At 39.1% G+C, this 21444-nt stretch overlaps 1 protein-coding gene across 4 annotated transcripts in view; it reads left to right on the forward strand.

Moving 5' to 3' along the window:
* Positions 1-21444, forward strand: part of kcnab1a (potassium voltage-gated channel subfamily A regulatory beta subunit 1a) — a gene marked incomplete at its 5' end in the record, with an annotated part of 110714 nt that overhangs the window by 24814 nt on the left and 64456 nt on the right. The window contains one exon of one of the 4 annotated variants that reach the window (XM_079873932.1): positions 17354-18255. The exons of the other annotated variants lie outside the window; for them this stretch is intronic. Within the exon in view, the coding sequence (XP_079730058.1) occupies positions 18044-18255 (212 nt within the window). Of the gene's footprint in view, positions 1-17353; positions 18256-21444 lie in introns of those variants that run through there. 4 annotated transcript variants of the gene reach the window in all.

Below are 21444 nucleotides of genomic sequence, written 5' to 3' on the forward strand. Positions count from 1 at the left end.
GGTATGGTGACACCAGAGGCTTATATTACAAATTATAAAAAGGGGCATAATAGGTCCTCTTTTTTAAGAGAAAACAGTGTAAAATACAGTACTTACTGCTGTATATGCTGTTAATATGAATCAACTCCCTGCTCTTGACTGAATAATTTTAGCAGCTTTAATAAGAATGCATTTCTTTCTTGAATGCTGCTGTTAAATGCTCTGTCGAGGAGATAAACATGACGGACTGTGTACAGCTCACGGAGGGGCGGAGCTAAGATATTAGGGCGGAGTCCGTCACCAGTCGTGGGCGGAGCCTGTGTTATGTGACGTCACATTGCATAGAAACTGCAAGCGGCTCGTTCTGAGAGACTGCTTATGATTTATGGGGATAAAAAAAAGTGTAAGTGAATTTTTACCATTATAGGGTGGTTGTGTACACACACATTTATGTTCAAACACCATGTAAAAGTGAATTTTGCATAATAGGTCCCCTTTAAAAGTGATAGTGAAGACATTTGTAATGTTTACAAAATATTTCTATTTCACATAAATGCTTTTCTATCAAAGAATCCTAGAAAAAATAGTGTATAATTGTGCATTGATAATAATAATGATAATAATACGTTTCTTGAACACCAAATCATCATATTAGAATGAGTTCTGAAGAATCAAGTGACTCTGAAGACTGGAGTAATGGCTTCTTTGAGAATAGTATTGTGTGTATGAGAAGTGAAGGATCTTGTATTAAGAACTATTAATAATGTGATTAGATAGCACTGTCTTTGTCCACTAACAATGCTGACTAGATGTTGCTTAGTAAGTAAAGATGTTGGAGGAATGTCCGTCAGTGATGTGATCATGGCATCGGGTTTTAAACACGATCAATAATGCAGACGTCAGTTTCAGATCACGTAAACCTGGCGGATCGCTCCCTGTCTCTCTCTTTGACATTCCTCTCTCACTCTCTCTCTCCTTCTCCATGATTTTATGGGAATAGTCCTTTATTTATATAACCTCTGACACATAAACACGAGAGCAGATGCACAGACGTTATGTAATCCATCAAGGGACGGACACTGCTGGAGTTTCCCTGTTAAAGATCTCTGTGTTCGTGGTATTTTCCAATCATCTGCTTTGTTAGCTCATTACTATTTCAGCTTTATTAAAGCTTTCTGTCACTGTTTTGACATTCAAACCTCCTGCATGTTAATTATTAACCAAACCGTCTGACCGTCTCGTGGTAATTGAGATGTTCACACACCCATGACAGGTTCACCTCAGGCGAAGACAGATCTTTCAGAAACCCGGGGTCAGCATTCAACGCTCTTCCACTGTAAAAGAGAAACAGACTTTGCTTTGAACAAACTGAGAGAGACAAAATGCTAGAACCCCAAGACCCTTTTCAACATCCATAAAATGCAATTAATCTTCATAGAGACTCATCAGAAGGTGTCTTAATGAGCAGATGGAGATTGATGAAGGCGGTAACAGTATCTTTTCTACTACCTGCGCTGTGATGTGTGTGTGTGTGTGGTTGTGTGTTATGGCAAACACTGCAGTTGAGCTCATAAATGAGAGCAGTTGTAACTGTTCACCAACAGGGGGCGATATAACTCTCAATGGTCACGCTGTACTTGGTTGCATGTACACTGGTGATGTGAGTTTTCACAGTTAAATCGGGAATGCATCTCATCAGACTGTTAGATATCACTTTTTGTTGGACTAAATATATTAATATTTGCCAGTTTGGAGGATCACTGTATGATTTACAATAGCAAAATGGACATTCTAACACAATTGTGATTTGATTGTCATTCATTCATAAAGAGTTGTAGAGTTTTCACCATTTACAATTTTGGGGTCAGTGAGATATTTCTGACTCTTCTGCTCACCAGACTGCATTTATTTGATTAAAAAGTACAGTAAAAACAGTAATATTGTCAAATGTATTACAATTTTAAACAACTATTTTCACATGTAATGACGAAGCTGAACTTTCCATATCTTCAGTGTCACTCGATCCTTCAGAAATCATTCTAACGCTCTGATTTGCTGCTCAGGAAACATTTCTGAAATATGAGATTGGAGAGACACTTTTTGACCACAACACATGAGAGCATGAGTGTGTGAGTGTGTGAGTCGCTCCACCCTTATCAAACACAATCCAATAATGTTCAAATGTAGGCAGACACACTTCCAGTCTTGCGCTCTGTCTCATCAGCCTTGTACTGCACTTATCCTACTGTCCCATAAAGTGTCTCAGCATGTGTGTGTGTGTGTGTGTGTGAGACAGTGACTGAAGCTGTCAATCCTGAGGGACAAGAGGGAGCCAGAGGACCGATGAGAGCATTGCCTTTGAGAACGCCTGCAGTATTTACTGTATTCTGAGTCAAGCAGAGTGAGGGGAAATATGTATCGCCCACACACACACGCACACACACACACTCACACACACACACACAGGGCTACTTTATCCTGTCCCACTCTGCATTGCCGTGGCAACGTCACATTGAGCCCTTTCATTCACCCTTCGACAACACAATCTGTTTCACCCACTCTCCTCTCGTTTACTTTCCCCTCGCTTTCCTCTTGCTCTCTTTTCTGTCTGTCAAACATGGACATGTCTTTGCTAATGTGTGTCTATACATATGCATACATCTGTAGATGTAATAGTGTATGTCAGGTTAATTCAAACGCTGATGGATCTCTTATCTAACAGAAATCTCTCTCGGCCTCCTTCACTACACGTGTAAATATACGAACTGGAAATGCTTACAGAGCTGGTCAGAATTAAGGTAAATATGATCAAAGATGGCTGTAAAAAATAGATCTGCATTGTTTATCCTTTTGATATATATTTTTTTTAAATGCAAAAATCTAGCCAGTCAGCAAACACTTACGGTTTGGTGCACACAGGGATAAAAAAGCCCCGTGTAAAATGAAATACTCTGCTGTGTCTTTAATGCTGTGGGCTTCATTTTCTCCCGAGGTCCTGGACATCTTGTTCAGATACATGGCATCATGGATTCGATTAAATACCAACAGATAAAAAATCTAAACCTGACAGCTTGTGCTAGAAATCTTATATCGGGCCATGTTTGGATCTTCTAACAGGACAGTGATCCAAAAACACTCAAAATCAACACACAAATTGAATTAAAGGGGTACTCCACCACTGGCAAAATGGGCTTTTAGTAAAACTTGTCTGCTTATGCAGTAGAAAGGTGGAAATAAATGAAAAAAGGCTTTTGTCTTCCCTGTTGCCAAATAGGAAGGAAAACTTCAGCACCCATAATGCACTGGGCATGTTGCCATCCAAGGCCACTCCCACCAGTCTGCTATGGATACGCTTACCAGTCAAATAGCGCCTTGCTTTAGTAGGAAATACTTCTTAGCAAACTTTTGGTGTTGACTTGTGTTGTTCCCGGGTGCAATAATTCATGTTGAGTTACTTTGGGTTTCCAGTGATGGATCCAGGCGTTTAGGCAGTGGAGAAGAAGAAGCGCCAGCATGGATCTGGGAATATGGAGGAATGGCCTCTGATCTCTTGTCAGGTGTTCTCCAAACTCCGGCATTATAGGAGGAGACTCAGAGCTGGTATCTTGGAAAAGGAGGTTGCAAAAAGTATTTAATAACAGGGGGCAAAAAATTGTTCCCAAAGTGTTTTGGAGAAAAACATTTATTTCATAATGTGATTTTTTTTTTCTCCACTTTCAATTCTTTTACTTCAATAAAAGGTTAGATTTTAGCATTTTCTTTTAAATAAAATATCAAAAGATTTATTTTTTACTGCCATCTTTGATCATATTTACCAAGGGGGCAAATTATTCTGACCAGCGCTGTATGTCCACTGGTTACGTGCTTCAGACAGCATTATCTGTGTGTGTACACACTTTGCCCTGCTCTCTGACCTCAGATTACACTTTTATAATGTAAATTCTGATTGGACGAGCCAAGTTTGAAGCCATTACAAACCCGTTGGATGCACACCTGTGATCACTCTCTGTTGCTATGTGCCAAGCTGCGGTGTTGCTTGGCAACAGTAAACAGCCTAGAGTTAGACTAATTAACTATCATTATGTTGTGGAATAATTACATTAATATATGAACATGTTGAACATTGCTGCCTTGTATCAAATGGCTGTTGACTCCATTATACATTTCTAGCATAAGAATTACATTATACATTGCTAGCATATTTATTTTATGATTTTATATGCATATATTCATAAAATATTTACAATCTTTACAGTTTTATTTTATAACAAACTAGAACTTTTTCAATTAACAGCACATTTGCCATCATCTAATGCTCACTTAAGATTAATATTTAAAATTTGTATGTATAGCATTTGAAAAACACTGTTAAATGTAATCTTTATTAAATCTAAATATTGTGATGCCTAAATTCAGTTGTAGCATTTAAAATGATTGATTTTAGTTTTTAGTGTTTTATACACACGCACACACACACACACACACACACACACACACACACACACACACACACACACACACACACACACACACACACACACACACACACACACACACACACACACACACACACACACACACACACACACACACACACTCTTGTACATCTATCTTTATGAGGACATTCATTGACACAATGCAGTCTCTAGCCGCTTACCCTAACCTTACCCATCACAACTAAGTGCCTAACCCGACCCCTGACCCTAAACCGACCCTTAACCTCATTATAACCTTATCCCTAAAACCAAGTCTTGACCCTCAAACAGGCCTTTAAAGGCTCTCAGAGAGTGAGGACCTGCCAAAATGTCCTCACTTTACTCTCTGTGTCCTCACTCCAATGGTGTAAAACTCAAACTGGTCCACATAAAGATAGTTGTACAAGTACACACACACACACACACACACACACACACACACACACACACACACACACACACACACACACACACACACACACACACACACACACACACACACACACACACACACACACACACAATAAATGCCACCACAATCATTTGAGGCTTTCATTTATATTTCTTAATAAGTACCTGAGTTATGAGCAGGTAGTCTGCATTAATATGATCCTGTTCTCTCTTTTCAAACACACTCTCTCTATCATTATTACTGCCATGTTTCTGTCACACTCTATTCTTCCTCTCATTCAACTCTATACAGATGAAGGTCACTATAATGCCACTATAGTTGTGTCCATCATCACATGTTAGCGACTGACTTCACTAGATCTGCTCATCTGAAGGTGAACTTCTCCTCTGAATATCTGCTGTGCAGGGCTCAGTCCTTTTGTTCTAGTCCTTAAAAAGCGATTTCTGTAAAATAAAATATCTCCCTTTGCTTTGAACTTTGAGCGTTGTGACTTTGCAGATGTCGTTATGCTCAAACAGCAACATTACACACTAAAGTTAGAAAAGTGAAATCATAATCAACCTTTAAAGTAATTTTCCCCCTTTGGGCTGTTATATGGTTCTGATGGTATTGGTCCAGGTGTTGTTTTAAACCCCTCGCGTCTCTCTCTCTCCCTCTCTCTCTCTCCCTCTCTCTCTCTCTCTCTCTCTCTCTCTGTTATAGTACAGTGTGTTCCATAATTACACCCGTGAGATCACACACCTCTCGTTACACTGTCCCTCCTTATTACGCTGAAGTGTGTGTGCATGAGAACTGATGGGAACTGCTGTGTTTGTGTGGGATGCTGATGACGGGATCTCTGAATGCTGATCCAGGATTCAGTGTGAGGAGGTCAGGCTCTCTGAGCATCTGTCCTCTTACACCCGTTTAGTCTGGAGAAATGCAGTGCAATTTCTTCTTCATAATCGCTCACACTTCAAGGCCACTGGACACGATTATGCATTACTCTGCCTTTTTAGCTTGCAAACAAAACACTTCACACTCACAGCTTTCAGGGCGAAACGAAAGGTTCAGCTGCCGTTGCCTCTAATGCCTCACAGCCGGGGAATGCAAACAGAAAATTAAATTACATGATGTCTCCAATTAAATGATGCTGTAGTTTGCTTATACAGGACACAGTTTTCAACGTGCATTGACTATTTATGTTTGACAATCACATGGCTATCTCTCTTTCACCATAATCCATAAATTATTTAATCACAAAGGAAAATATTCTTTGTTTTAATGCTTTACTCCAAAGCTAAATTTACCCCCCCCCCCCCATGATAATTATGTTAATTACCAGTATAGTTTAAGATAAAGCACATATTTGTTCTAAGTAGGCCAATTAACATTATATGACTTAATGAATTACAGGGTTATAGAGTAAGTTGTAAAATATACAGGCACCAGATTGTAAATTTGAGTTTTTGCTGAATGAATGAAGCTCTACTATTCTGCCTTAAGAACTCAGAGGTGCCGTCATTTAACGTTTGTAAAAATGAACTTCGTTTAAGTTTAAATCAAACATTTAATAAAACATACTTTTAGATAAAATAACCACTTAATCTGCAGCTCTTAATGTGGTGCTAATAGTGGACATTATCGAATGCACTCATTCAATCCCAGAATGCACCACAATAACGGGTGTACACTCAACGGCTAGAGAATACCCATAATGCATTGTGAGAATCGCGTGCCAAATGAATTCCCGGGTCTGACCAGAAAAGGCCGCTGCATCCCTCCATACGTTTTCCAAAGTCCAATGTGGGTACAACATAATATCATACAGGTATAAATTCCTTTTAAAATGATTATTAAATTGTTTAATTAAGGTTTATACATACTGGTTTCCACTGGAGCTGCCAGTTTGCTAAGTTTCAAATAATTATTAAAAAGCAAGTACAAACTGTGCAAAAGCGGCACACTCAGTGTCCGAATTCACTCATTCGTTTTCTCAACCGGACTATATTAGTGGACTAATGTAGGGAATAGTAAATGAGGGGCGATTTCAGACACAGTTTCTGCTTCTTCTTCACTTGTTTTTGCATCAGGAGATTCTTTACTCTTTAAGAAGATGTGTAATAGCACCCCTTATCGTATAACAGTCAAAACATGGATTGCCGGATAGTTCCGTCAGTGGCGGGGAAAGAGTTAATGAATTATAGGGTACCGCATTTTTATTACATTTTTTTACAGGGAATTTTTAAGGGAATAATTATTATTTTTTACCAGGTATAAATAAGCATTTGTAATAAGTCTCTAATTGTGTGCAGTCTAATTAATTTCATTGTGAAAGTTGCATCATTATTTTATTTAAAATGGATAGTCACATTAGAAATTACCATTAAAATGCCAAATGAACAAATATGTGCATGGAGTTGAATACAGATGCAAATTCATTTATGGAATGTAAACTTCATCACGTACATTGATAATACCTGGATAAAAGTGTTGTTTTATATCTCCTATGTAATATTTTTTACCAATCTGCATCTCCTTGAATTAAAGATATGCTAGAGTTAGACTTTGATCTGTCACTTTGAGTTATGTCATCATAAAAAACACAGTGGCGTATAGAGGCAGTCGTATAGAATTATAGGACAAGGTCACCATAGCCATGGTGGTTTTAATGTAACATCACGTCTACAGTCGCTGGAGATGTGTAGTGGACGCCAGAATCTGACGTCCTCTGTCAGAGAGCAGAGAGAAGGGCTGTGTTTACAGAATCAATGACAGTATAGAGAGACTGGGTGAGAAACAGATAAAGAGAGAGACAAATGGTCTCCGGGGAGAGATGATGAAGTTACGCAAGGTCAGAAAGCAGGTAATTTAAGAAGCTCCCCAGGCGATGTGTGTGTGTGTGTGTGTGTGTCTGAAGATTTCTTTCTGCTTCTGTCTGTCATCGAGTTTGATACATGTCTCAATGCTTCTGTCTTCTTTTCAGTGGAGTAATGAAAACTGTTTACAAACCAGTAATCCAGTTGTGTGTGTGTGTGTGTGTGTGTGTGTGTGTGTGTGTGTGTGTGTGTGTGTGTGTGTGTGTGTGTGTGTGTGTGTGTTGCCAAGGAACTGATTCTGTTGCTCCGTGTTGATTGAAAGAGTTTGAGAAATAAGTAGGCTTTATATAGAATTGGTTAAGATAAATACACTCTCAGTGAAAAAATGGTACAAAAGTTGTCACATCAGTTCCTTTTCAAAAGATACTTCAGGTGCTAATATGTACCTTTAAGATATTAATATGCAGCCTTTAGGGGTAAAAAAAAGTTGTGGTGTATTTTATTTTTTTTTTTGTATATACAGTGAGAAATAAGGAGGATGATAAGATTTTTTCCCTGCCCTGACAATATTTTTAAAAATACATATATTTTTAGTATTAATATGTATATATTTTTTATATTTATGTATAAAATGTTCCTTTTTCTTTTCTTTTCTTTTCTTTTCTTTTCTTTTCTTTTCTTTTCTTTTCTTTTCTTTTCTTTTCTTTTCTTTTCTTTTCTTTTCTTTTCTTTTCTTTTCTTTATTCTGAGAATATTTTAATGGCCCCACCACAAAACTTATACATTTAAAAAAATGTATAAAAATATTTTGTATTTGTATTTGTATTTTGATTTAATTTCATTTAATTTAATTAAAAGAAAATTCTGAGAATATTTTAATGGCCCCACCACAAAACTTTTGTAAATTTTGTATAAAAATATTTTATATTTGTCTTTTAGTTGAATTGAATTGAATTGAATGTAATTTAATTCTGAGAATATTTTACTGGCCCCACCACAAAACTTATAAATGTAAAATTTTGTATAAATATTTTTAATATTTATTTTTTAATAATTTAATTATTTTTTTTCCAGAAATTCTTATTTCTTATTTCTTGTCAGTATAGGTAGTCTTGTGTGTCATATGAGGACGTCGAGGCGTTTTACATTCATGTAAGGCTAGCTCTGTGTCAGTGCTTAATGAGGTGCCAGAGTTCGAGCTGTGATGTGCGATGTGCGAAGCTCTGTGAAATGCTAATTTGTAGTGAGCTATTTGCCTTTGCTGTAAGATTGCATAGAAATGGACTCCATTTCACATCATTTCTCATGGCGTGTAATGTTCATGCGTGTCCTAAGGCGCAGTGTTTGTGTGTGTATAAACGGGTGAGGTGTTCATAGAGTGCTGTTGAGTGAGTGTGTATCTGTCCTCCCACACGCTGTAAAGAGAGCCGAGAGAGATTCTGCCTGGCCTTCGGGCTTTTTCACCTCATTTTGCATCACAACAGTTCCCACAAAAAGGCAAACAAGACCAAGGCAATCGTGCCTTGATGTTTATGTTTGTTTGCATTTTTATAAGGTTTTTATGGTTAAATGATCTTATGTGGCAAAACTGTAACAAATACAATCCATTCCTCTAGTGGGCAGTATAGAGCGCATTCATGCACAGCACCATTCCCATGCATGTTTTATTTAATCATAAACACTGTGATAATATGTTAACAGGACACTTGATCTGCACATTATACTGTAAGATCATCATGATCAATATTACCTCAATCATTTGCTCTTTATGCAGTCAGTAATTGGACACACAGTGATCCATGTTGATTTGGGAATGCAGAAAAGTCAATAATGGCTCAGCCTCTGGGGTTTAAACCAGGAGTTTTTAATTATTCAAGCTTCAAAATATCGGTAATCTCATTAGTCTCATCAAGCAGTGAGGTTTGGGTGTCTGGAAATAAACAGGCTTTTCAGACGCCGGGGATACTGACTTGTGCTTTGGCATACATATAGACATATGTGGTAGTATTGTATCGGTGAAGTAGCAGTGTTAACTGCAGTCGTTTACTATAGTATAACCTGACATCTAATGCATCAAAACTGATATATTAACTCTTTAAATGCACAAGAAAGAGCTTAGGTTATCCCTGGCCTTGCTGTCATGTCAGACTTATGTGTCGCTCACATTCTGTGAATGTGTGTGTTCAAGGTCTTGGCCCGACTGCATGGCTCATAAAACCTTGAGAGAGAAATTGGTTGGGTTTCCTCATCCATTTTCAAAGATGAGATCCCGGTGACCAGAACCGAAGATGCTTGAAGCAGCAGCAAGTGACACGGCGGGAAAAGTGAATTGTTATTTGTGTTTTTAAAGCAGTGATCTCAAACTCAATTCCTGGAGGGCCACAGCTCTGCACAGTTTTGCTCCAACCCTAATCAAACACACCTGATCCAGCTAATCAAGGTCTTCAGGATTATTAGAAACTTCCTTGCAGGTGTGAGTTGGAGCTGGTTGGAGCTAAACTGTGCAGAGCTGTGGCCCTCCAGGAATTGAGTTTGAGACCACTGTTTTAAAGCATTCACAGCCAGTGTTTGCTAATGCAAATACACTTTTGAGCAGTTTTTAGGCCACATTTTGACCACACTTGAACATTTATCGTTTTTGTTGCATTAGATTATTTATTTATTTGAACACGCAGGAAAACCACATTAACTATGTGATTAACATACTCACAAGTGTTACAGCCAGAAAGGGTATAAAGACAATACAGTTCAAAAGTTCGAGGTCTGTACGATTTTTTAAAATATTTTTGAAAAAAGTCCCTTCTGCTCACAAAAGTGGCATTTATTTGATCAAAAACACAGTAAACATAGTAATTGTAACGTGTCTAGGCTGTAGAAAGCGCACAACGAAGGAAATGAAGAAATGCAAAGTCTTTAATAAACTCGGGAGTAACACACACGTTCACACAAACAATAACCGACGAGGGATTGAACAGAACAGGGAGTATAAATACACAAGCACTAAACAAGACTTAACTAATTGGAAACCAGACTAACGAGAACAGGAGCCATAACATAACATCACTGTGACAGTAATATTGTGAATTATTTTTACAATTATTAGAATAGATTAGAATAGATAGCCCTAACCCTAACCCTAACCGTAATCCTAACCCTAACCCTAATTTATTAGAATAGATTTTTACAATCTATTCTAATAAATTGTAAAATGTAATTTACTCCTGTGATCAAAGCTGAATTTTCAGCATCATTACTGATCATGTCTTCAGTGTCACATGATCCTTCGGAAATCATAAGATTAATATTTTTGTTGAATCTGATCAATGTTTTTTTTAAAAAATCAAAAGAATAGCATTTTTTAATAGATTTTTTTAAACAATTTAATGCATCCTTGCTGAATAAAAATATAAATTTCTTTTGAAATTTAAAATATCTTGAAAAAACAAGTAATAAAAACTCAGTGAGTGTTTTAGCGCAATTTTCTGACGTCATGGGATCACAACACTAAGAGATAGTAAATCTTTTCGTGGATTTTTTTTTTTTTTTTTTTTTTTTTTTTTTTTGTGCGTTCCCAAGATTAGACCTTCCTTAACATAATGCCGAAAACCCGAAGTCTCTAGGTGGTCTGGTTGAGGAGGAGATAGAAGTGCAAGATCGGTGCGCACAGACAGAACAGAAATCATGAGTTAACAATCGCAATTTTGTCCGGTGGAAAATTGCGCTAAAAATTGTTGAACGCGAGTCTGAGGCAACATCCAAACATTTGTGTGATTTTTCTCTTTCTTTAAAATAAATTCCACTTTGTCTGATATTGTATCTAATGCAACAACAATTTTTTTTTTTTTTTTTTTAGTGTGGTTTCAAAATACTTCTTGGAGCCACTGTATATTTGCTAAACTATAAACATCACGAGCCCAAATAAGCTCCATGGCAAATAAATGCCATTTTCCTGTGGGAACATTTCAGTAAACTTGCCTGCTTGAAATTTCTTCTACAGTTCATATTTCCCATGATAAAATTTTGTGAACATGCATATAATTCTCCAGTGAAAAAAAGTGTATTTTTCCTTGTGTTGCCTCACCATGGAGGTCAAACTAGTTTATGTTGTGGGGTCAGGGAGAGGATAGAGGGATCTGGTCATGCTCTCCTGTCTCTGATGCATGAACCCGATTGCCTTGCATGATAATTATCATCCTTGTCATACCGGCACTGATGCAAATCAAACGCTATTGTAGAAGGTCTTTCAGTGGCTGGTGGAGAATCCCTCCTCCACACCACTTGAAAGGACTGGACCTGGACGACACTCTGATACTGAAGCAGTATTTATGATGTGAAATGGTGTTGCACCCTATCAGGAGGGAACAGCAGGGATGTGTTTAACTAGCCTGGAAATCCAGACATAAATCTGAAGATTAATGGTCTGGCATCGATTAATGAAACTCGGCCAGCTCGAGGGGCGGCACCAAGCATGCATTTGAAAATCTCACTGCACGCAATTGGATAACTCTACGACCAATCACAGCAAGTTATCGCTTAGCTACCAGCGGAGCTAACTGGGAGATTAGACTCTTGCCGTATCCGGTCGGGAAAAACGCAAAGGAACGATTCGAGCGCCGTCTTCTGTTCCTCTTTTAGATAAAAAGCCAAGTCTAACTCGTTCATTGTAGCGGCCAAAGCCGTTTCAAACAACTGGTGTTCATCCATAGCCATCTTGTAATGTTTGCAATGTTTGGCCCGCCTATATCAGATAACCCGATGTGATTGGTGCAGCTCGGATACAAGGGCATATTTAATGAGCATCATTACTCGACACCAGAGTAAACTCGCTGAGCAAATTTAACTTGTGCTCTCGCGAGAACTCTGGATTTCCAGGGATGTGTTTAACTGTATTGTGAATGCAGTGGTCTCCAGCACGAGTGTTTCATGTGCCTTATCTGCAGATCAGTCCTGTTGTGCAGAACCACTGGAGCCGCCCAGTGTTAAGGCTCCCAAAAAAGTATATTATCTGAAAAAATTGTGGCACTGTTGGGGTCGTTGGCCCGTGCAGTAATTGCTCTGTGATTCGTGGGGGCGGCAAAAATTGGATCTGAGAAATTAGATGCGCTGCGATGGCGTTCATTTGCATGTTATACACATTGATTTTGGGCTGTCCGGTGAAAGATGACCAATCGTGGAGATTTCTATGCTTTTCCTAAACGGTGATCCTACATCATACAGTGAGAGAGAGTCTTGTGACCAAAGATAGCCTGTGATAATATTCTGCCAGTGTCAGAGATTCAGCATGATCACGATCTACTGCTACGATCTATATCTACTGATGAGCCAATACAAATGCAACATGAAATGGCGTATTGATCAACGTGACATGACGCTAAAACTTAAAACTACTTTCCTCAAGCTCAAAGCCAAGTTGGCCTCTTTTCTCTATCCATATTCCCCTCTTTCACTTCCTCTTTTATTAGCGCACATAAAAAACAAGTGCGATTGTTCTGTTTGTTCACCACTAGCGCATGCAGATTTTATTCTTCTATACTAACTTGCGTCGTAGCCTACGATTCAATAGGTGTCATCATTGTACAGTCTAGGGATATGGATCGACCGATATGGATTTTTTAGTGCCGATGCCGATACCGATTTTTTTTTTCATCAGCCTTAGCCGATGACCGATACGGGCTGCCGATTTTCTTGGGCCGATATTTGGAGCCGATACTGCTATTGCTCACTCAATTTACATCATAAAAATGACACAATGATGATAACAAATGTTACAAGTCTCAATTTAAAAAAGGAACATTTATTGAACTTAAAAAAAAAATCAAATATTAAAAACATGTGAGGTAGAACAAGTAAAAAAAAAAAGTTCTGTGCTGAAAATACTGAAAATAAATATTTAAGCATAATTCAAATTCTGAAAATAAATTCTGAAAACAAATATTTAAGCATAAATAAAATAATTACACTATTGCACACAGTAGCGACAAGCAAGCATCATAATAAACGTCTGTCGTTGCTATGCAGCCATGAACTGCACTCTCCATGATGACGAGGAAGTAAGGATTAATTTATTTCTAGCCCTTTACGACTACATATATTTATGGAGATGAGAAATAAAAACCCGCCCTGTCCAGCTATGATCAGCTGTGCGGCCGAGCTTTCGATGTTGTCATGGAAAGGTCAGTTGTTTTTTGTCACATGACCTGCGTGCGCTTCTGGCATTCTGAAAAGTTTAGTTTTTATCACGAAATCATGGAACAATGTCAGCATTATTTAATCCTATGACCAATGTTCGTAACAGCTGCCGTATGCATATGGATAGCCTCAAAACTTAGCTATTTGCAGCTCCCTAAATACAATGACAAGCAGTTTTATAGATGAGGCATTCGGCATTCGCGTTTTCCATTTGGACCCACAAACTTGCTTAGTTGCACGCACATATAGAGCAACGTGTTTCCACTTTCAAAGTGTATGGCAATATTTCAGCTAAGACAAACAGTTAAAAGATGCTTTGAAAGTTTAAAACTTGCCGTTGTCTTGAAGAGGCTTCCAGCACTGTGTGGGAGGGGCAGTGCATGGGCTGCACGTGAACTGCAGCGTCTCCAGCAACACAGAGCTGCCTGCGGACGCCTGTCTGTAAATAATGCCGGGAAAAAACTATCGGCGAACGCAGCAGCCGCATATCGGCCGATACACGTCAGACCTGCAAATATCGGCCCGATTTATCGGCTGACCGATATATATCGGTCGATCACTAGTACAGTCTACATCAGGGTTTCTCAAACTCGGTCCTGGAGGGCCACTGTCCTGCACAGTTTAGCTCCAACCCTGATCAAACACACCTGAGCAAGCTAATCAATGTCTTCATGATCACTAGAAACTCACAGCTAGGTGTGTTTGATCAGGGTTGGAGCTAAACTGTGCAGGACAGTGGCCCTCCAGGACCAAGTTTGAGAAACCCTGGTCTACATACATGTCCTACCCAAGTTTATTAGATCCATGTCGCACAGTGTGATTTGTAATGATCTTATAGGATTGCCGAAATCACAGGCATTAATAATAAAAAGAGTTTTTATCAGTTAACAGGCTTCGTCCTGAGGAAGAACAAGAGGGTGATAAACCGAGAGACAATTTGAAGCCTATCTGACAATTACAGAGCAATAAAACTGCTGCCACTGAGATGAAAAGAGCCTTTTGTGGAAACATTTTAATGGAAAGATATTCCATTTTCTGTGGTTTCCATAGACACTGTTTCAAGGCATAATCTCCTGGTTTAATGAGTAACTTTGGGCAAATAGTAAGAGTCATAAAATGTTCACTCCTTCATCGATCAACATCGATTCGAGACCCACAGTTAAAGTGCAGAGATTTAATGGTGAGCATGTGCAACTGACTCTGCGCTCAGTGTGTGTGTGTGTGTGTGTGAGATCTCGTATTGATCAGTAAATTCACTGTTTCTGGTGATAAGAGGATTGGAGATTGTGTTGGCAGGAGGTACATTGACTAGTAAGGAATCCAGAGATGACAAAGGGATTTTTTATCTTAATTCCCTTTCATGCTTTCAGGATGCTCACAAACTCATTTCCCCCAAAGGACTTTAGGTAATGCTAAGAATAATGTACAGGCACTGGGGAGTCATATATCAGAGCGATTCCAGATCAGGAGCTTCATTAGCGCTCAACCAGAGGTCAATTGATTTGTAATGGATTTAAATGAGGTCAGAATAGAGTCATTGACTCAGAGAAGCTAATATACATGAATTAATCTCATATGTCTCATATGTATATGTTGGCTGTTTGTGGGGGTCTTCAGGTTTGTGGTGTGCGGAATATACCGAAGCCATAAATCTACTGTTTTAAGATTAGGTCAGGCTCACTGAAAGAAGAGATACATTGTTTTTGTAATTCCATTGCATTATAGGATTACATTTCACATTGTTTATTATCATTTCAATAATAGTTTAATAGCCTGGCAAGCCAGACCTACATCAAGATGTTAGGTCTGGCAACTCACCATTGGCACGGCTCAATCCGAGGGGCGGGATAAACGGCTGTCTTTCAAATTCCCTCTGCATGCAATAGGACAGCGCTTCAACCAACCAGAGCGTTTTCCCAACAGCGGAGCTAACGTTAGTTGATAGATTAAACTTTTGCCATATCTGGCCGGCAAAACTATGAACACATCTTCCTTTTTTAAGAATGACTTAAGCATAGCTGTCAACCCTCCCGTTTTTTCCAGGTTTCTCACGTATTTTAGCTCTTTTTCCGCTGTCTTCCCGTTTTAGTATTTTCCTGTAAAATATCCCGTATTTTTACGCTCTGATTGTGTTAACTCAGAACACGCAACTATCTGCAAAATTTGTCGTTGTAATTTCAGTTGACCTCATGGAGGGAAAAACGATGTTTCGCAACACGACAAATCACTTAAACACAAGCGCGCGAGTGAGTCAGCTAGGCACACAACATCTTTATCATCATTCGTGGTGAACCGTGCCTCATCTGAAGCTGACCAAATATTGAAAGCTGAGGTGAAAATGACGATGCTAATTGCCAAAAATAACGCAGTTTAAACATATCCATTGGTCTGTCATTCTTTAATATTGTGTAGTTATAAACTCTTTAGACTGTTAATGATTAGTGTTTTTTTTTTTTTTTTTTTAGTTTGTGGGTAAGAATCGTGTAAAAAAAATCCCTTATTTTGGGGATGGATTCCGGGAAATCTCCCTTATTTTCAATGTTCAATGTTGACAGCTATGCTTAAGTGCCGTTCTTTGTTCTTTTCTCAAAGAAAAGCTTAACTCCAAGTCCTCCAGAGTCGCGGCCAAAGCCGATTAGAAAGACTGTTCGCCAGCAGCAGCTCTTCTTTGTTTTCAAGTAGCAGGGAACCGTCGCAACTCTGTCGTCATTATGTTAAGCCCGCCCCGCCTACTCTATACACGATGTGATTGGCCTGACTAGATTTTGGTTTTACCAGCTCGAAAGTCAACGGAGAGTTGCTAGACTACCCTGGCTGCAAAATACATTTAGCTGCCGCTAGGGTGCGTCTAGATTTCTAGGCTAATAGTTTAATATATTTTAATAAATTGTATGTATGAGACTATAACATCTTTGTTCATCTTCGAAACACAACTGAAGATATTTTAAATGAAATCTGAGACTATATTGCTGGTGTTAATAATTCATTAACTCTTTCCCTGCCATTAATGACATATTTAAATGTTTTTTTCCTTGACAAAAAAAAATCTTCATGCCTTAAAATAGCTTGAATGTAAGTCGACACCCTTGCCTCATTTTAGTATACGCGGTTCTATGAATATGCAAGTGAGCCCCGCCTCCACTCACTCACTCACTCAGAGATCCACTGGTTGACGATCACACGTTGATCTGATTGGTTACAAGGTCGTTTGTGACGTCAGAAACACCAGCGATTTCAAAGCGTGTTTTTGAGACTGTCTTTGGTTCACTGCAGTTTTAAGGAGGAAATACTCAGCAATGGTGTCGACTTATGAATTTACACATGGTTTGTCTTAAAGCATATTAAAAACACCACATAAAAGCTTGAGTTTCACCACAGGGGACTTTAACCTCTCTGATATCCTTCAAACGATCTTTTAACAGCTTTCTATTTAGCATTTGTTGGTTTGGGGTTTAGCACTGAAAGAGTGATGAGCGTGTGTGTGTGTGTGTGTGCACAGGTGCGCGAAACATTGTGCTCGGTCCGTGCCACGGAGCAAGAGCGCGATACACTGCAAAAGAAAGAGAGCGAGGGAGATAAAGGGAGGGAGAGAGAGCGCTTTAAACAGACGTGGACGATCGCCTGCTGCTCATTCCCCTCAGAGCGAGCGCAGATGAAGCATCACTGCTGAGAACACCACAAACACACTGAGAAAGAGAGGAAAGCAGGACAAAAGCTCATTAGCCACAAATCATTATCAGCTGGAGGAAGTGAGTGAGTGTGTGTGTGTGTGTGTGTGTGTGTGAGGAACAGAGGAAGACCTCAGAAGAGAGATAAGAAGTGTGGATTTATGCTGTCCAGTCTTGACATCCCTCCTTTCCTCCTCCTCCTCCATCAGACGGGCTCCATCTGATCATGCGAGGTTGCTTCGGGAATCTCCTGTCCTCCTCCGGATAGTCCTGCAGATCTGTGGCTCGTAACTTTGACTGTCCTCTTTTTCACGAGGGAACATCTTGGAGAAGGAGCGACGCAACTTTTGAACTGTGTTAGACGTCTCCTTTTTCCTTGTGCTCAATAATTGATGCTGTTTCTCTGCTGCTGCTGCTCAGACGGGATCCACCGGACGGGATCAGGAAGGAAAGTGACCCCTGCATGACCCCTCATTGTGTCCTCTCTGTGTTGTAGACTCTTCTCCATCCTCCTCATCCAGCATGCAGGTCTCAATCGCTTGCACAGACCACAATCTGAAGGGTCGGAATGGGGACCATGGGAAATCGAACGCCACCAGTCCGAACGTGGTCAACGCGGCGCGGGCCAAGTTTCGCACGGTCGCCATCATCGCCCGGAGCTTCGGCTCTTTTACCCCGCGCCACCACATCTCCCTCAAAGAGTCCACCGGAAAACTCACCGGCATGAAGTACCGGTACGTCTTTCTCCCTACTTAACCACTTTCCCTCATTCCCTTTCCTTCCATCCACGGATCCCTTCTGTTTCTCTTGCTGGAGTGGTTTAAAGAAGAGTCTCAAACTTGGCTTTAAGAAGATCAGTAGTAGTTGTGTGAGGGTTTGATGTGATGTTTGGGTTGAACTGGTGATATATTTGTCACCGTCCAGAACTTACAGGATGTTCATTCTCTTCATAGATCAGTGTGAGTGTGTTTCAACAGTAGCTATGTTTCCATCCACCTAATTTTATGCTCATTTTGGGATATCACATCAAAAACTGCTGGATGGAAACGGCAAGATAAATTTAAAAAATGTGATGCGCTCATTTGAGTCACATCTGAAAGGAAAACATGCGCATAAAGTACGATGGAAAGACATTTACAGAATAAATTCCTTTATTTTTCTGATCTTTTTGTAAATTGGTTGTTCTGAAATGTGGTTCTGTATAGTTACCTCCCAGAACGGTCTCGCATGACTGCGTTCATCAGCAGGGAACCGCCTCCGAAAGCAAGATCACAAATTTATTGCGCAACAAATTCATTATATACTAAAAATATTATATACAATAGTGATGTCTCCTACTTTTCATAGTGACATTTAGAGCCAGGTTATCAGGAAGTTACGATTTCGTTCTCTTCGACTCACTGGATGGAAATGGTACTTTACTCGCAAATGTTTTATGCAATATTCCAGTTTTCCTTAGTTAAATTCGCAACTTTGGATGGAAACACAGCTGGTGTGAGATCTTGATCTCCTTGCTCTGTTCTGTCTTTGTTAGCTCCTCAGGACAAACAAACCATAATTGTTTACTATTCCATATATACATAAAGTTCTCAGACTGATGCTTCATTACGTGTCGTGAATACCCAGAGCTGTTCTGGTAGAGCGCATTTGCTGATGTTTTTTTCTTTCTTGAAAATCTTGATCATTTTTTTGGCTTGATTTGATGCAATATTTTCAGGGATTTCAGGGTATATTCCATCTACATGTTCTGGATGCTGGTGGGATGTGCCGGTGTGTGTGAGTGTGTGTGCTGGTGCCTGTGTTTCTGAGACTAATTGCAGCATAAATGTTTCTAAATGCAAATGCCGTGTGGACCAGGTTAGTGTCTTTCACCTGATGTCCTGAATCAGCACACACGGGGTGGTCACTCGAGGCTTTAGGTATAGACTAAACGCTGTAGCTTTGATGTTTGGATTGATGTATTGAATCAACAGCTCAGTTTGTGCTGTTTAGATATGTTGGCTTTATGTTACTCTCTTCTGCCTTTGGGGTTACAGCAGCTTGTCACTGGGACAGTATCCTAAAAGTGACATATTTGACCTTATTTACCCCTAAAATACTGATAGTAGGACCTGAAGGGTATAAATTAATAATCTCCAAGGTACTAATTAGGGATGCACCGGAAAAAAAAACAGCTTTTTACGGTTTTGGAACGAAATGGGTTTTGAGAGCTGAAATCAGTAACCGAAACAGACATTTAATTGGTAATTATATGGTTTCTAATATCTAAAAATCTTTCAGTCTGTGCTGTACAAAACTTCACTAAAGTCTCAACTTTAAAATTCTGTCAATTTTATTCTGAAATTCAAACATTAAATGTCATGTTGGCGCTCTTTAATACGGCGTGACAGATTCAGACGCGCAGTTTAAGTGTCAGCGTGGATCAAGCGGCTCGTGAACGATCATCTCATCTCCTCTTTACTTCTAGTTACAGCACTAAATGAGCATGGATGAAAATCAGAAGATGCAGTTCAGCTTGTAATCGCTCAATCAGTGATTTAACCGCAATACGTCAATAAAACAGCTTGTAGGCAGTACAATGTCACTTCACCTCAATAATAAACTCATTATAATAATAACTCATTAACTCATTATAATAAAAAAAAAAAACTCTAGAGAAGAGCATTTTGTTAAATATATGCACTGTATTACATATTCATTATATTTTTACTTAACCTGTTGTTATGTCTTCATTACTTAATGTATGTTTGAGTAAATCTGTTATGAAAACAAGTTTATTGTCTTTTAAATGTTTGTTTCACCGACAAACTGGAGTAGAAGTTTCTATTAAAAACTGCCTAATGTGCAATTCAAATGTGTGTACAACTCAGTTTTTGCTATTTGAGTGTTGATTATCAAATAAGTTTGAATAATTAATTGATTATTTATTTTTGGCTTTCGGCGCCAATCACATCCTGAATTGTCGGTTTCTGTTTCGGCCCAGAATTTTCCTTTCAGTGCATCCCTAATACTAATATGCACATTTTAAGTGTAGATAAGCTACAAAGTTGTGCTTTTATGAGGACTTACCCCTAAAGGCACAATTTTTCACATTTTTTCTTCCACATTTTCACCAAACCTGAACTTTCATGTGCATATGAATGAAAGTGAATGGACATGTTTCCAAATGAAACAGAATTTACAATGAGAGAAAAATGTCGGGGATGACTTGGTTTCATCCATTAGGAATTGATTGGAATGGGAAACTTCAGGCAAGTTATTACATTTTGATGAAAGAATTATGAAGAAAAGCTGCAATAATTCAAGCACAATATGATCAAGAACAGAGAACAAAGATAATAGGATCAGTTTTGATTTTAAGCAATCACAGGATATTCTCTTAGAGTTTAGATGACGTGATCATTTTTCTGGTTCAAACAGCCACAGCAAATCAGACATATAATCATACTGTACTTGTACTCCGATTGTTGTTGTTATTTTTTTTGATGACTAAGTGTCTGAAAAGGACAGATGTAATCACACGAGTGTGTGTGTGTGTGTGTGTGTGTGTGTGTGTGTGTGTGTGTGTGTGTGTGTATCTGACCGTACAGACTGTACTGCCGTCTCGTTTGATCCTTCGCTCCCCTGGGATTTCTGACCTCACACCAGCCCTGTCATTTCTAGTGATGGATATTTAGTCTTCTTGTCTACTTGAGTAAGTACTCAACCAATAAATTAACTAAGTACTTTGGGGGCAGTGGGTCCATTCGCACCATTATTTAAGATGGGTGTCTTGTGCTTGTTGCACATGGTTTGAAGGGTCTCAATCAAACCAAGTTTTTAAAATGTGCGAGGTGGGTCAAAAAAAACAAAAACACACACACACACACACACACACACACACACACACACACACACACACACACACACACACACACACACAC

The sequence above is a fragment of the Squalius cephalus genome, assembly GCF_949319135.1.
Source record: "Squalius cephalus genome assembly, chromosome: 6".
NCBI lineage: Eukaryota > Metazoa > Chordata > Actinopteri > Cypriniformes > Leuciscidae > Squalius > Squalius cephalus.